General features: G+C 34.1%; 2 protein-coding genes across 2 annotated transcripts; one reads left to right on the top strand and one right to left on the bottom strand.

The window, feature by feature from the left end:
- Positions 1–4,626: 4,626 nt before the first annotated feature.
- On the top strand, positions 4,627–5,609 carry LOC144568113 (uncharacterized). Its single transcript, XM_078318343.1, has one exon. It carries the CDS (start codon positions 4,825–4,827, stop codon positions 5,338–5,340), a length of 516 nt encoding a protein of 171 aa, XP_078174469.1. The 5' UTR covers positions 4,627–4,824; the 3' UTR covers positions 5,341–5,609.
- A 3,098-nt stretch (positions 5,610–8,707) lies between these two features.
- Positions 8,708–10,467, bottom strand: LOC144568550 (RING-H2 finger protein ATL46-like). Its single transcript, XM_078318914.1, has 2 exons — positions 9,039–10,467; positions 8,708–8,898 (listed from the first exon to the last, which is right to left on the bottom strand). The coding sequence occupies exons 1-2, from the start codon at positions 9,991–9,993 to the stop codon at positions 8,891–8,893; spliced, it is 963 nt and encodes a 320-aa protein (XP_078175040.1). The 5' UTR covers positions 9,994–10,467; the 3' UTR covers positions 8,708–8,890.
- Between the last annotated feature and the right edge of the window lie 7,130 nt (positions 10,468–17,597).

Raw genomic sequence — 17,597 nt, 5'->3', positions numbered from 1 at the left:
TAGATAGAATTAAAACTGTTTTAACTTCTATAATCGTAGGAGGCATCTGGCAGTATACACTATGACCATCCAATTACACAGATGATGTTGTACTGTACAATATCACGATCCAGTAAATAATTTACTTGTGTCAGTTCTTTTGTCATATAGCTATCAGATCAGTTTCAAGGTAGATGTATGTCATCCTTGCTAACTTAATCTTTTCTTGATCTTGAGCAGATTATCAAATATAATTACTCTAGTAATTATACCGCATGCAGATAATCTAACTCTACCAAGGGGCCCAGTGATGCTATAGCTCGTACAAAATACGAGGGACAATAGTACTTTTGGTAAACCATCACTTCCTCAGCTAAGCTATACATACGGAAGTGCTACCGTTATGACTGTTTTTTACGGACAGCATTAGATAACACTTACACATACACATCTCTTAGTAGGGATGATGAATACCTCATACTGTATAACTTAATACTAAATGAAAACATTAATGACACAAATACAATTCTATTTAATGTTTCATTCTGAGTCTGTCAAATACCATGTTCCTAGAACATGTATCTATGTGATTAAAATGACATCTCGTGTCAATGGTTTGTAAAACTTGACCATCTTTTAATCCACATACTAACATTGTAACGGTTAATTAGTGTTCCTGCTAATTACCTCGGTTAGTGACTTGTTGAGAATATATATCATCTTTATTATGGAGTTTCACAATTCCAGTTATAAATTCGAAATGATCCATAATACAATAATATTCAATGCAACAAAATGATATATAATTAAATTATCGTATTATTTACTTCTAAATTATTACAAACTAACAGTCATGCCTAGGCATGGTGTGTTTGAACGTGTTGTGCATATGTATAATGTGTGTGCTTAATTATTTGAGGCATCAGATTTGAATCAACGACTCGTATTGATCAGGGAAGAAACCACTATTCGTGACACTTCTCTTTCACCAATCACGCAATGTCAAGCATAGCATAATTGGTGGAAATTTAATTGCGCGTGTTGCGTGCTCACGGTGTGTTGTTCGTGTTACGTTGGACGATTCTTAAATTGGCGGATCGCAAGTGTGTGTCATGACATATTTGAGTGTGTGCGCAAGCTCAACACACACACACACACACGTATGCGTGTGCAGGCTCTGTTGTCCAAGCCCCGAACATGGTGGCACGTGTTGCAGACACGCAAAACACTCCATGCAAGTGTTGTGCTACTTCAAATTAATATTTGAGGGATCCAAATAAATTCAAATCACTTCTAATATCATACGTGCAATTATTAAATTCGGACTATTTTTTTAAATATGACTCAAATCTCAAAAATAGAAGTATATCTAAATTAACATCAAACTTTAATTGCTGAGCTGGAAGTTCGCCACCTCATACTGTCCTTAGTGTTGGAGGATACGGGTTCGGTCTGAATCCCCAAAAAATTATAAATTGAGTCCCGTACACACTTGACATGTTGTCATAAACAGAGAAAAAAAATGTAATTAATTATCGTGTACTTATTCTAGCCTGGACGCCATCTCAACATTTGGCGTAGAATTGGCAGTTCATTAATTCATTTTTATTTTCTGCCAATTCAAATGGCGTCAGAGTTCATCAGTTTTAATCTTATTCAAATTCGGTATCAGCTTTGATCAAATAAAAAACTTCGGACTCAGCCATTTCCCAATTCCTCCGTTTATTGACTAAGTCAATGTGATTCGGTGCGTATAGTATTATTGACCTGATGCAAATGCAAATGCAAATGCACACGATGGGCTGCTGGAGTTCAGATTATATATTTAATTATTCGGCCACCAACTTGAGAGCCGTTACAACTCGGACAAAACAGCGAGAACCTCATTTATTCCTCCCTCTTTTGATTGGTACAGTTGTGCATCATTCATCTTTATTTTGTTTCCAATAAATATATTAGTATTACGAGTGTGGCTAATTTGCTACCGGAAGCACTTCGACTGAGATGCTTCTGGGGCTATATTAATATATATGATGTTCAAACAACAAATTCAAACCGTTAGATATTTAATCTATATTAAAATCTACTTGGAGACCAAATTTTACATTTTTTGAAATTTTTTTACTATTTATTAAGATGGTTTGAAAATCGCTGTTTTTATTAAAATTCTGCACCATAAAAAACAGCGACTTTCAAACCATCTTAATAAATAGTAAAAAAATTCCAAAAAATATATAATTTGGTCTCCAAGTAGATTTTAATATAGATTAAACATCTAACGGTTTGGATTTGTTGTTTGAACATCACATATGCTAATATAGCCCTGGAAGCACCTCGGTCGAAGTGCTTCTGGTAGCAAATTAGCCACACCCTTAGTATTACATATAATATACGTCAACAATTATTAGATATCCACATGAATGATGTCGCATAAATTATCAAGAAATATTGAAAATGAATTAATTTGACAACTTTGATAATAGTAAAATATATTTTATATTTTTTAAATTAACACATAAAATACAATCTATATTTTATAAATATAATAGCCATAATTGATAATTGTATATGTTTCATCGTTCATCAAAATAATATAAGATTTGCAACAATCTAGATTTAACAATATCTGTTGAAATATCAAATAATTTTTAATTGCATAAACTTTTAACAAGCAATCAATCTATAAAAATAATGTTTATAATTTTTAAAAAATATTCTTAGATGTGATGTTTATATATCTACTATGGAAATGATTTGAAAAGGCTTTTTAAATTCTTCCTAGGTAACAAAGATGTTCATATTTCTACTATGGAAATTACCTAAATATTTTTGTTAACAATTATAAGCATTTTTTCAACAAAATATTTATATTTTTGGATATATATTACAAAGTGCGGAAATAATTTAGAGATATGAATTTTCCACTGTTTCATGTAATAAAATTAACATAGTGTGATATTATTAGTTAATATTCATTTTTTTTTTCTGATTTGTAGTTAGAGTAGAAAAAACGTGCCGTACCTATAACGTGATTTTGGTCTCATGTCATGCCATGTCGTGATCAAATTAATTTTTCACGTGATGTGTCATTTTGTGTCATGACTAAAATGTCATTGGGTCGTCACGGCATGCAAATGATCATGCCGTGCCCAAACGTGTTGTGACCAAATGTGACTCGCATGACTCGCCGCTCGCGTGACCATTTAATCATAATTTATATGAATTTATTCAAAATTCACCATTTAATTAAGATCTAACGGTCCTAATTATATGCGACTCACGTGTCGTGCCAATTTTTAAAAAATGGTCACGACACATAAACAGTCACAACACAAAACACGCAAGTAATAACACGTAACCGACACACATACCGTACCGTTCTATACCTTAGCTGTGTTGTTCTGTAACAGAGCTAACTCCGTTATGATATTCTGTGACGTAACGGACTTTGCCATACTATTTTTCTCACTCTATTTGTACTCAAAAAGGAATATTTTGAGTTAATACATATGGATCATCCAATCAGCTTTAAGATTCATGCAAAAATAAATCCACACTAATATTAAAGACACTCTATGTTTTAGGAGAAGCCGGATGGGCTCCGTATACAATTAGACAGTCGATATCTATTAATTCAAAAGATGCTCTTTTGAGTTAATGCAGACGATGCGGACTCATTTGTAGTCCCATAGACGTCAGTCTGCATAGAAAATTAAAAATTATTTATTTATTTTGAGGAGGGTTCAAATGCCTCCATTTTTTGTGTCTCCATCATGCCTCCATTTTTAAAAACTTTAATAACTCAAAATTTACAACTTAAACGTCAAAATAAAACCGTTAGATGTGATCTATGTTATTTTCTCTATGTGCCTATAAAAAATTATCATATTTTGATTTTTCTTTTATATGAATCAATAAGTTGAAAAATCAACGTCTAGAAATTATCCACATTTGTATACATTTTTACAAGCTCAAAATGACAATCAAAACAAAGTTGAAATGCCATAATTTCTTACATGTGCATAGATAAAATAATATAGTTCATATCCAACGGTTTTTTTTTTAATTTTAAGATTTAAATTTTGAGTTATTAAAGTTTTTAAAAATAAAGACATGATGAAGACACAAAAAATAAAGACATTTGAACCGTCCTTATTTATTTTTTCCTTCTTGGTTTGAAGTCCGTGGAGAGTTATACATAAAATAAATTTGCATGCAAAATAGTAACGAATTTTATACCACTAATCCGAAAAATGCGCAAAGGTACCTGCTCGCCGCACCTCTGTTTCCCTACTGGCAAGTGGCAAGTGGCAACTGGCAACTGCCGCCGTTCGTCTCTCTTCCCTCGCCAAACCCCAAAATCATTGGGAACACGCTGTCGTTGGGCCCCACGAACCATCCGACCAATCAGCGGACTCAACAAATACATTCTGTTCTGTACCCCCGGGTCATAGCGTTCGTTATACACCGAGACAGTTACTAGTGGGATCCAGCTACGCTCCAGCTGGATTTGGTCAAACGGCTCTCTCAATACGGGTATTACTTATTCAATGACCCCGGTGCAACCTTTCCACATACTTATTCTCATCTACCACCCCAATTATATCTCGCCACGTCATCTCCCGTTGACGACTTGACGCCACTAATTAATATCCTGGATCAATCAATCAGGTATTCAGCCTCCCTCAAAGATATACATATATACAATCCTAAAATAAACCCCAGTTCATAATCCCTACCCCCCCTTTCCCTGTCAATTGTCATGGCGTGTCTAAGAAACTTTTAATTTATTCCAATTCCAGTTTTTATTTCTTCCTATTCTAACCTAAACCTAAACCTAAACATATGGAGAGAGACTCGCAACCAGGTCCGTCGGATGACCCCTCGCCGGAGTCCATGGCCGCTGCGGAGGGCTTCTTCGAGGGCCGTCGATGCTGCTGCTTCCCATGGCCAAAATCCAGCTGGGAGCGCATCCAGCTCAGCTCCGACCGCGCCCCACCGTCCCCTACCCCGACCGCCTGGTGGTCCCGCGGTTTCAGAGCCTTCATGAAGATCCGGGAGTGGTCTGAGCTTGTCGCAGGCCCCCGCTGGAAGACTTTTATACGTCGGTTCAATAGAAATGCTCGGTTTCAGGGTGGGGCTGCGGGTGCGGGTGCCCGTGCGGGTTCAACCCGGTTCCAGTATGACCCGTTAAGCTACGCCATGAATTTCGACGAGGGGCATGGGGCCAACCCTGAGGAGGATTACGCGGGTTATCGGGATTTTTCGACCCGGTTTGCTATCCTGCCCGGATCCGCTAAGAGCTCAATGGATTTGGGCGGCCGGGATGCGCCGCCACTATTTGAGGTGCCGATTAATTAGGTGATGATAGTTTGCGCGTGAAGGTCCTTGGGAGGCAGGCATGCATGACATGGTAATGGTTTGTAAGGAAATAAATATGTTCCTTTCTTTCCTTGCTGGTATTGATAGAGATTTGTTGCTGTGTAATTTAAAAAAGAATTCTCATTTAATCTTTAATTTCTATACTTGATGATCGTGCTATGTAAATTGTTTGTTTCGTTCATTGTTTTAGGTCTGGAGGGGTGGGATGATTGTAATGTCAATTAGAAGTAGCTTATTTTAGTCAATCATGCACGGCATAATTTTTTTATATCTCAATTTTCGTGCTTGCTGATCGCAGCAAGCTGTGATTACTTGTGACCCAAATGTTCGTGGTGTGGTAATACGCGTGACGGGTCACTAACTGGTACTAACTGCCAAGCCTTTTATACGAATACGATGCATTCATTGTTGGTAGAGATAAGATCACGAGTAATGATGAAAGAAAAAGATAGTTGATACTTGATAGAGAGCAATTGAGAAGTGTTGCCCAGGCACTAAGCCTACGTCTCCTCAAGTGGTGCGTTATTAATTATTACAGAGATATCATGCTTTAGGGCCTGTTCGGCCGACAAATGGGAATGGGCACGGGCACGGGAATTGAACTGAAAAACACTGTTCCCGTGGGAAAAAAAAAATTCAGTTGAACTGAATTTTTTTTTTCCCACGTGAACAGTGAATCGGCCGAACACGCCCTTATCCTCTACACTTAATTTTCATATTTAAATAAATTGAGTTTCCACTCATCTACTGTAGTTACTAGTTACCACACAGGCAAAGATACATACAGTAATAATGTAATATAGATTATGAATCCTTTTGAATTGTTATGGCCACTAATTATAAGCCTACGGGCAGAGGGAGAATAATTCATATATTCTGGGGTCTACAAAGAACTGGAATTGAGAAAGGGGAGGTAGCACAATTGGCTAGAAAAATGCTATAGAGTTGTTATACTCAAAGGTCGAGCTTTGATAGCTACTACCAAGTTTTAAAAAAAAAAAAAAAAAAAAACTGGAATTATGCATACGTTACATGGTCTAAAAAATCATCAATTATTTTCCCTTTTTTGTTGCCAATTAAATTCATCAATTCGTTCCGAGCTGTTTAAGATAATTTGCAATCTTCTCCGACACCAACTGTCCAGGACAAATCCTGAACCGTTCGACTTAATCTCAAATAAACTCGTCTAGACATCCACCCGTCCGTGCTCATACAGCACACGTGCTGCGCGGTAGGCGATACAGAATTACAGACTCGGGGAAGATTATGTTGCTGGTTAGTGCATCAAGGGACCAGAAAAGTGTCCTTTACCTAATTTTGATGGAAAGATTATGACAACTTCTATTGAGGATTGTCTCATACTGTGCACCGGGTCAAAAAGAAGAATTAAAAATCTAAGATTAATTTTGGTGTAAAGTGGTATGGAAAATGATACCACACATATTTTATATGCTGATGTAAATTATAGCGGTCATCCCAACAAATATCCTTGCCAAGATTTGAGAATGACAAAGGCAAACACTAAATTGGTTGAGAATTGAGATGCTGCTCAACCAACCGCAGTGCCAAATTTCCAATCACCCCAAACCAAAGAACTTTTTTTTTTTTTAAAATCCTAATAGAAGCTATCAGGTGCAAACCAAAGAACTTTATTGTCATAAATTCAAGCTAAATCATCAAGTTTAGATTTTTATTTATGCCACTTTTGTCATGGACTTGACCATGTATTTTAACTAGCTGATAAAATGGGAGTTAACATGGAAGAAGATGGCCTTTAAATAAAATATTTTCTGACAGAACTGGATTGCAGCATTTAAAAAGTGGTGCTTAGTAAAACATGGATAAGACCGTGTAATTTTTTTGTTATCATCAGGACAGAGTTCAGCATTGTTATTTTATTTTGTTGATTTATGCTGGTTTTTTTAACAAAAGAAACCTCATTCTAAGCCCCTTTCCGATTTATAAACTTCAAAGAGCTGGAATATAAAGACTAAAAACAAAGAATTAATCAGAATAATGAAAATAAAATAGGACCAAAATGTAAAATACCGGCCTTTGCAGAGTAGGGGTGGAATTCAGATCTAGTGAAGCAACTCAATTTTTGGGTTTTAAATCGAGACCGTCCGATTCGAATCCGGGACAATTCATCCCCAAGTGGAGCGCACACATCCCGAGCGATGGATTCGAATCGAACGGTCCCGATCCAAAACCCAAAAATTGAGTTACTTTAGGGGATCTGGACCCGTAGGGGTGAGAGGGGGGGGGGGGGGGGGGGGGGGGGGGGGGGGGGGGGGGTGGTTATACTTTTATACCAATGGGATTGGGATCTTTCAAAGCAAAACAAATCTATGGGGTAAAACTTTACAATGTAAGTTGGTCAGAAAGACTAATCCTTTGTAAGGAACACAAACACATGAATAAAGATGCAATTGCCTAAAAGAGGGCCACAAATTTTGAAATTTGATGTCTACGCAACCGGTTCTGAAAGCTTGACTCAATAATACAGGATATGGGGCTCTGCTAACTGTTATAGTCAGCTTTGATTTGAAAGAAACATCCAATGAAAAGTTTCAGGCATTTAATGCCCTGCCCTTGGCATGTAGGGTCACCTTCACATGACTATCTGATAAATCTCTATTTTTTTTTTCCTTTTCAAGGCATTGATTTGTGGCTCTGTTAAAGAATTCAGCCATATTCTTTTACAGGAATTAAGGTGAGATTGCATTTAAAATTAAGCCATGTGAGTTGAGTTTGAATTCAGACTGTACCTTAGAGTTTGGATACTTAATGGTTAAAGTGGTACAATAGGATAGGTCCAGGATAATTAGACGAAATCCAACTAGTATACTGAGTCCATATCCTATGAGGTGACAAAATATTTATGTTTAGATCCAGACCGTTCGATCACAATCCAGGCCTATCCGGCCCGAGGTGGAATGCACATGGTCCCTTTAATATTCATGTGGATTTTGATCGGACGGTCAGGATCTAAACAGAAATATTCTGTTGCCTTAGGTGATATGAATTCGTATACCTACCTCAGGTGCCATGTTTAATCTGATATCCATCAATCATCAGTGATGTGAAGTAAAAAAAAAAAAATCTTCTTATATCTTTCCATCTTTCCATAAACATGTTTCCAATCCAAGGCACAATACTCGTAAAACAAACAAAGGAAATCCAAATAGGTTATGTTGTCTTTGTTCAAATCAACAATTGCTGATTTTCTGTACATAATATACCAGTATAATGCTGCTAGTGCTGGCCACTGGGTCAAGCACTTAGCACTGTCTAACTGGAAACAATTTGGTATTCTTGGATCAAACTCAAGCAACTTAGCACTGTATTGGCAGAACCCTAATTTGAAATAAAAGAACAAAACATGTACTTCATAACAATTAACCAATAAATAATTACAATAATCTGGAAATAAACGTGTTTTCATACCCATTGTACCTTTTTAGACCATCAATTGGAATTAAGGCCCTAATTTCGCCCAATTCTAAGAGAACAGCATTGGTTCTTGTCATTAACTAGCTACAAAAATGGACATAAATTAAATAAAGGAGAATAAATTAGTCCCACCAAGATGCATCAACCACCAAATTTAAATTGGACATTTCACAAATCGCCACCTTTTTCCTCCATCACTGGTAATCTAACCAAAATAGAGTTACCTTGCGATGAAGCATTTCCCCGAAAATCACAGGTTTGACCCGACCGTTGCCATATTTTAGACACTGACAAGCTCTCTCCTCTCGTACCGGCACTGATCTTCCTTCCATCTGGCGTCTCATTTCTAGTAACACTACCTACAAACCTCATACTGCTTCCCCTCGCACTGGTACAAGCAACTTGTAAACTTGAATTAGCGAGAATGTATTGGTACGACCCCATGGAGACGCATCTCCTTGCATCTAAATTACTACTGCTAGTCTCACCTATCTCTTTACATACATTCTCAATCTCCCCATTTGCATCATTCACATTTTCAATTTTGCTCACATTTCTAAACTTACCAAGCCTTATACTATAAACAATCTTGTCCTCTTCTAATTTTCCGTCATCACGATCATCTCCACACCTTTCCTCTTCAATTGAGTTCCCAAATGGAAAGTTTGAGTTTTCAATCATGACACCAAGAGAACCTCTACACAAGGGGCAAGTTGAATTGGAGAGCAACCAAGTATCGATACAATGGATGTGAAATGCATGACCGCAACCCGGTAAAAGCCGGAGCTTGTCTTCTTTGAGAAACTCGGACAAACAGACCGCACAGTCGAAAGGTTCCTTTGGGCCAAGAATCTCTTGATAGAGAAAAACGGGTAGTGAATCGATTATTGTCTGGTCTAACCCCGAGTCGTGGAGATGGAACAGCTGCTGTAATTGCCGTTGGATCGTCTCAGAACCTGCTTCCCCAGCCTGATTTTGGTTTGAGTCCGGTTGCTTCTTGATTAAAAGCCTGACCAAGAGATGGAGAAGGCCAGATATGAAAAAAATGATGGCGAGTATCACTATTATGAAAAGCACAGCTGGGCTGATTTTGTTGGGTTGCGCTTGGTTTGGCGGAGGTGGCGAGACTTGAACTGAATCTCTCTGAGAGAAGGCGGTTTTAGCCATTGAATCTCTCATCCTCTCTGATTTGGGAACAAATCCAAGTCATTGGTCAGAGATTCTTTTTTGGGGTGGGGAGTAAAGATTGAATCTTTGCGGTTTAGAAGAGAAAAAAGTAGACGAACCGACCGGAGATAGAATTAGGAGGCGGCTTTCATTTCATTTAAAAAGGAAGAGATATGATGCAGATCGGTGAGGAGAAGAGAGAAGGTGGGTAATTGGTGAAAAGGTGAGCTAGAAAACAACAGAGAAATTTAGGTTTTAGTTGAGGTACAGATCAAAGGAGGAGAAAATGCCAAGGAAATGGAGAGAAAGGGGGTGTGGATGTGGAGTTTCAAACCCTTTCTTAGATGGCAACCATGTGATTCTCTTTTTGATTTTGTGATGTGACTGCCAAGTACTCAGGCCATTCATGCGTTCAGGTTTTTCTTCTCAAAATCAACCCACCAATTACATTATTTTTCTTCCATTTTTTTTCCTTCTTCTCTGAATTTCTCCTCCTTTTTTTAGCCGTCGAGTGAGCAATGCCTTATGCAGTTATGTTGTTTATTTTTGAAGTGAGATAGGCTTTGCTGGGCCCAAACTAAAACCGGCTTTGTTGGATTTGTTGGTGCTCTGCTCTCTTTGTGATAGTAGGATAGTAGGATAGTAGGATAATAGGATGTGACTTTTGATCCACTGGGCTTATCCTCGCCACACATAACATAACAGGCAGATCAAAGTCGTTTTTCATTTTGCTACTACAATTCCTATTTGTCCGGCTATATGATAACTTGATACCACAGTTTTAATATGATACCAGTACACAGTTTTAGCCAGGATTACCCCTTCTTAAATTAATAATTCCTTTGTATAAAAAATATTATTTATATGAATTCTTTATCTAGTTCTAAATCTGAAAATTAATAGTAAATGAGTAAAAAAATTCGAAAAAATTTACAACTCGTTTCATACTGAACCAGACAATATATGTATTCTTAGAGTTCAGGTCATTTTTTTTTAATGAGGATTCTTTTATATTTCAGCATCAGTTTCTTTTTAGATATCTCCGTTCTCTGTTACAAATTGCATGTCTATATGTAGATACTCATCACTATCTCTGCTAAATTACGATTAGAATTCATCTTAATAGAGTTACGGTTCAATACTTCAATTAAATGCTCAAGTATTCCACTAATTTTTGAATGAATTTTTACGGACCGCTAAATTCAATTCAAAGGCTATAATCTTAACTCGATTTACTTGATCATTCCAACCTAAATGAGTATATGAATATGACTTCAAATATTACGGATTTAGAAAAAGATTGCATTCTGGTTAAGCCAATAAATATATTTTAGATACAAATTTTAAACGGTTGAGTAAAGTCCGACCTGACGGTAGTATAATATTTTTTTAAGAAAATTTGTGAACGAGACTATGCATAACGCGGATTCATATATATTATAAATTAATATCTTCGTTTTCAAATTTTAAACAATTAATCTGAACTGATAAACACGATAACTATAGAAAATATACTTGTAGATCAGATTTTTTTTTTTTAACTATTAGTTTAGATAGGTAGACTAATGTTATCAGAACCGCACCTGACATCGAATCTACAAAGCTTTTATTCAACAGTTCACTAATCGGATTGGTGATTCAACCGGTTCAATTGCTGGTTTTTTAAAATACATATGAGTTATTACTGTTGTCTCTAACAACATCTAGAGAGGGGGTGAATAGGCAGTCTGAAAGACTCTTGGATGTTTTTCGGTTTAATTAACCCTCTAAATTAACAAGTCAAGCAATAAACAAACAAGCGTGTACAAATAAAGTAAATAGAGCGAGTTAGAGAAATTTGACACGCAGGATGATAACGGAGTTTGGCTTAAAATGTCTACGTCTCTGGGATAACGTAACCTTGTCAACGTGCATTTCCTATTACCCAATGAGAAAAGGGTATAATTTGTGACACGTGAGCCCAAACAAAGGTGGGAAGTCACAGCCTAACTCGTGTACAAAGTTGAGCTTAGAAGCTCGAGCTAGAGTGTCCTACGCAGAGGATCGTTACACAGCTATGTTTATATGTGAGTGGAAACGCTCGAGCCGGTGAGCCCTTTAATGCCCTACAAGCGGGAAGTCACACGGCTATAAAAAAAACGTTCAAAAAATGAATGCATTAAAATTAATTTATTAACCTTTTAATTTTAACCGATTGACTTTATACTGAATTAATTTGAATGTTTAAAAATTTCACATGTAGACGCATTACTCCTAAGATAAACGGGTTTCAATGGTTCAGATTTATTATTTGAAGTTGATTTGATGAGTTTTAGACTTGAGTTCATCAAGGGGCTTGGTGAATTTAAGAACACCCTAGTTCTACTCATATATATATAGAGAGGATGGCTAAGCTCAAAACATTTTTTCCTAGCTCCCAGAACATACGACTCGGTTTTTTTATTTTCAAAACTCAAATAGTCGATTCAAACCGTTAGATGTCCAATATATATTAAAATGTGCTTGGAGACCAAATTTTACATATTTTGAATTTTTTTTTATATTTATTAAGATGATTTGAACATCTAACAGTTTGGATTGACTGTTTGAACTTTAAAAATTAAAAACCAAGTCGTTTTGTTACAGGAGTTAGGAAAAAAACGTTTTGAGCTTAGCATTCTCTCTCTCTCTCTCTCTCTCTCTCTCTCTCTATATATATATATATATATATATAGAGGTTGGCTACTCTACTTCCACAAGTATATGAGGACATTTTTGCGGTTTTAATGTTCAACTAGTCGATCTGAAGCACTCAACATGTTCTCCATACTATAATGTGCTTGGAGACCAAATTTTATATATTTTTTTAATTTTTTTTACTATTTTTTCAGAATTTTTCAAAATAGTCATAAAAATATTACAAAAATGGAAAATCCCTCTTTTGAATTTTTTTTTAAAAAAATAGTAAATTTTTTTCAAAAGATATAAATTTTTGTCTCCAAACACATATTAATATGGAGAACATGTTGAGCTCTTCAGATGAACCATTTGAACATTGAAAATGCAAAAATGACTTATAAGTATATGCGCTCATATGATTATGGAAGTAGAGTGGCCAACCCCCCCTCTCTCTCTCAATAGAGAGAGAGAGAGAGAGTTGGGCTACGGTACTTCACAAAGTAAAGCGAATGTTTTACTTCATGTTTATATGTTCAATTTTAAAGTTCAAAACGTTGATCCGAACTGTTCAAATTGATCTCTATATTAAATTGTGCTCGGAGACCAAATTTTACTTTTTCTTTAGAATTTTTTAAAATTGTTGTTTTTCAAAAAATTATTAACTATAAAAAATAGCGATTTTCAAAAATTCTAAAGAAATAGAAAAAAAATTCAGAAAATGCAAAATTTGGTCTCCGAGCACAATTTAATATAAAGATCAACTTGAACGGTTCAGATAGACTTTTTAAACTTTAAAATCGCAAAATATGAGTGTGAAGTAAAACACTCGCCTTACTTCGCGAAGCACCGTAGCCCAACTCTCTCTCTCCCTATATATATACAGATATATATATATATATATATACAGATATATATATATATATATATACAGATATATATATATATATACAGATATATATATATATATATATACAGATATATATATATATATATATATATATATATATATATATATATATATATATATATATATATATATAGAGGAGGGATCAAGTTACAACACTTGAAAGTTACAACATCATTTTTTTTCATTTTCAGAGTCCAAATCGTTGATCCAAACCGTTAGATATTCAATCTATATTAAAATGTGCTTACAGACCAAATTTTACATTTTTTGAAATTTTTTTGCTATTTATTAAGATGGGTACAAAATTGCTGTTTTTAATGGTGCAGAATTTTAATAAAAACAGCGATTTTGTACCCATCTTAATAAATAGCAAAAAAATTTCAAAAAATGTAAAATTTGGTCTGCAAGCACATTTTAATATAGATTGAATATCTAACGGTTTGGATCGATGATTTGGACTCTGAAAATGAAAAAAAATGATGTTGTAACTTTGTTGTAACTTGATCCCTCCTCATATATATATATATATATAGAGTTAGGCTGGGGTGCTATGGATAGCATAGTGGCCTCTATGCTACGGCTCAATATTCAAGTTTTCAAAATCCAAACGGTCGATCCGAACCGTTCATCTTATTATCCATATTAATATCTGCTTGGAGACCAAATTTTATAATTTTCTGATTTTTTTTACTATTTATTAAGCCACTTTGAAAATCGTTAATCCAACGGTTTTACTGTTTTGTGCAGCCACCGTTGGATCAACAATTTTGTAAAATACTTAATAAATAGTAAAAAAATTCAGAAAAATGTAAAATTTGGTCTCCAAGCAGATATTAATATGAAGAATAAGATGAACGGTTCGGATCGACCGTTTGGATTTTGAAAACTCGAATATTGAGCCGTAGCATAGAGGCCACTATGCTATCCATAGCACCCCAGCCTAACTCTATATATATATATATATATATATATGAAGTTGGCTACTCTACTTACATAAGCATATGAGGGTATATGTTTATAAGTTATTTTTGTATTTTCAATGTCCAATTGGTCTATCTGAAGTGCTCAACATGTTCTCCATATTAATATGTGTCAGGAAACAAAATTTTACATTTTTTGAAAAAAATTTACTATTCTTTTAGAGTTTTCAAAACAGTATTTTTTTCAGAATTTATTATTATTGTTTTAGATATTTTTTACCATATTAAACCACTGTTTGAAAAATTCCAAAAAATAAAAAATTTGGTCTCCAAGGACATTCTAGTTTGGATACCATGTTTAGTGCTTTAGATTTGAACATTTGAGCATTGAAAACATAAAAATGACTTATAAGCTTATGTCCTAATATGTATATACAAATAGAATAGCTAATTCCCTCTCTCTCTATATATATATATATTTGAAAGTCTGAACTATTGATCTTAACTACTCAATTCTCAATGTGATGTGGTATATGAAAATGTATTTAAAGATTAAATTTTAAATTTTAATTTTTTTTATAACTTAATTTAAATAATTAGAAAACCACTCGATCTAAATTTTTTGGATCTTTTGAAAGCAGGGATGTAAAAAAGTCTCACTATGACCGGATATGTCACAGCACAACATGTGTGTCTCTTATGTGCGTGCCGTTATCATTAGCATGATGTGACTGTTTTTCAAAATTTGACAAACATGGAAAGCGAACTTATTTGGTCACAGCATGACAAGTTAACTGTGATTAGGATCGTTAGATCTTGATCAAATAGTGAATATTAAAAAAACTAATTTAATTACAAAAAATAGTTAAATATAACCAAATATGACCAATTACATGTGGTCACAACATGCCTTAGTCATGGCGTAATTAATATGCCGTGATCATTTATGTGTTGTTACCGTCACTTCAAATTTGACCATAAGACGTCACGTCACCCAAGTTGCAGCACACCACGTATTTACACGCGTATTCAAAAGTAGTAATTTTCTATACATATAAAAAATAGTAGATAAATTCTAAAAATTGTAAAATTTAATCTATAAAAACATTTTCATATATAAATTATATTGAGGTGTTCGAACTTCAAATATAAAAATATGAATCAATATTACAATTGTAATATTCATACCATAGCCTTACTCTTTTTCTTTTATGAATGTTCTCGGCCTACATTATAATGATTTGAACTAGAGTGTTTTTTAAGTTCGTCGAGTCTTTTTGTGAATTTAACTCTAAAATATATTAGATTAATTTCAAATGAAAAATTCAAACTGTTAAAACCGATCTACCTTACAAGTGATTTACGAGTGATGCTTCTACATACAAAAGTTTTGAATTTTAACATTAATTTAGTATAAAGTCAAACGGTCATAGTTATAAGGTCTATGAATTAATTTTAATCTTTTCATTTTTTGAACAATTTTTACCATTTAACTCTATAAAAAATTAATTCGAAAACTTAACATTTTTGCGAGTAGACACATTAGTTGTAAGATAAATCGATTTTTTGAAATCGTCGTTCGAAACTAATCTGATAGATTTTGAAATTGAGTTCACAAAGTAACTTGATAAACTTAATTTTTGTACATGTTGTTTCAACTGTAAAATTTAAACATTAAACACAAGTTTTGTACGAATAATATTATCACAATATTTTAAATAGCCAAAATTCAAAAGCCATATATCACAATATTTTAAATAACTATTATAAGAATATGATGAAATTATAATGATTTTGTATTTAAAATTGAGCATTTATATAATATACGAGCCGTTGCCAAGGAGAATCTTTATCGCAGATTATATAATTCGGAGCGGTACTCAATCTGGTTGAAGAACACCCAGAAGAGTTTTCATTTCAAGTTTTCAATGGTTTTCACTTCCTTTTTTTATTTTTGATTTTCTTTTCAAGTACTCAATCTGGTTGAGAATATTTTGAAAAAACCATGTAATAGGTTTCATATCGAAACCTAACAACCTTTTTTCAACCATTAATAAAACAAATAAAGACTTTGATCCTTGTTTTTTCTAAGAAAAAAAAAAAGTAATTCGGAGCAGTACTAGTGAAAGTAAAATTTTCAGAGCTTAATTGTCACAAATAAAGAAGCTGGGAAGCTCACTTGGTATTATGATTATTATCCCGTTAGATTCATTTCCATAGAGTAGAACTAGGGTGTTCTTAAACTCACCAAAGTGTTTGGTGAGCTTAACTCCAAAGCCTATCAAATCGGTTTCAAATGACGAATCCGAACTGTTGGACCCCGTCTACCTTACGAGTAATGCGTCTACATGTGAAAATTTTAAACATTCGAATTAATTTAGTATAAAGTCAATCGGTCAAAATTAGAAGGTTAATAAATTAATTTTAGTGCATCCAATTTTGAACGTTTTTTGACCGCTTGACTTTATACTAAATTAATTTGAATGTTTAAAATTTTCATATGTAGACGCATCACTTGTAAGGTAGGCAGATTTCAACGGTTCGGATTCGTCATTTGAAACCGATTTGATGGGTTTTGGAGTTAAGCTCACAAAACACTTTGGTGAGCTTAAGAACACCCTAGTTCTACTCCATTTCCATATATACTTTATGTCATAGACTCATAGTCGGTTACTAGTATCGTGCCCGTGCGTTGTAACGGAATATAATATAAGAAAAAAAATTTATAAAAAAAATATATCAATAAAAATAATAATTATCTAAAAATTAAGAGACATGTTAATAGATAATTTATATGATTTTGTATTTTTAATTAACTTGAATCATGATCTCTGATAAAAATTTGATGATGTGATGATTCTTTATTTTTAAGTACTAATGATATCAAATAATAGCTTGATTCGAATTTAATATCAAATATCGTAAAAAAATTCAATATTGACATATAATATGATATCAAAAAACATTAATAAAAAGTTTTATCGTGTATACACACACATTATAAGAGAAATATATACACACACGTTACAATTTATATTCTTCTTTGTTTCCAATCTATAATATATATACTGTAACATCCCGAAAAATTAAATTATTATTATTATTTTATGCAAACAATGTTTTTGATAATT

This window comes from Carex rostrata, chromosome 17 (genome assembly GCF_964058835.1).
Source record: "Carex rostrata chromosome 17, lpCarRost1.2, whole genome shotgun sequence".
NCBI lineage: Eukaryota > Viridiplantae > Streptophyta > Magnoliopsida > Poales > Cyperaceae > Carex > Carex rostrata.
This window is presented reverse-complemented; position numbering and strand designations above follow the sequence as displayed.

Bases quoted from the DNA above. Each gene is read 5' to 3' on its own strand.
- LOC144568113 (XM_078318343.1), top strand. From the start codon at position 4,825: ATGGAGAGAGACTCGCAACCAGGTCCGTCGGATGACCCCTCGCCGGAG.
- LOC144568550 (XM_078318914.1), bottom strand. From the start codon at position 9,993: ATGAGAGATTCAATGGCTAAAACCGCCTTCTCTCAGAGAGATTCAGTT.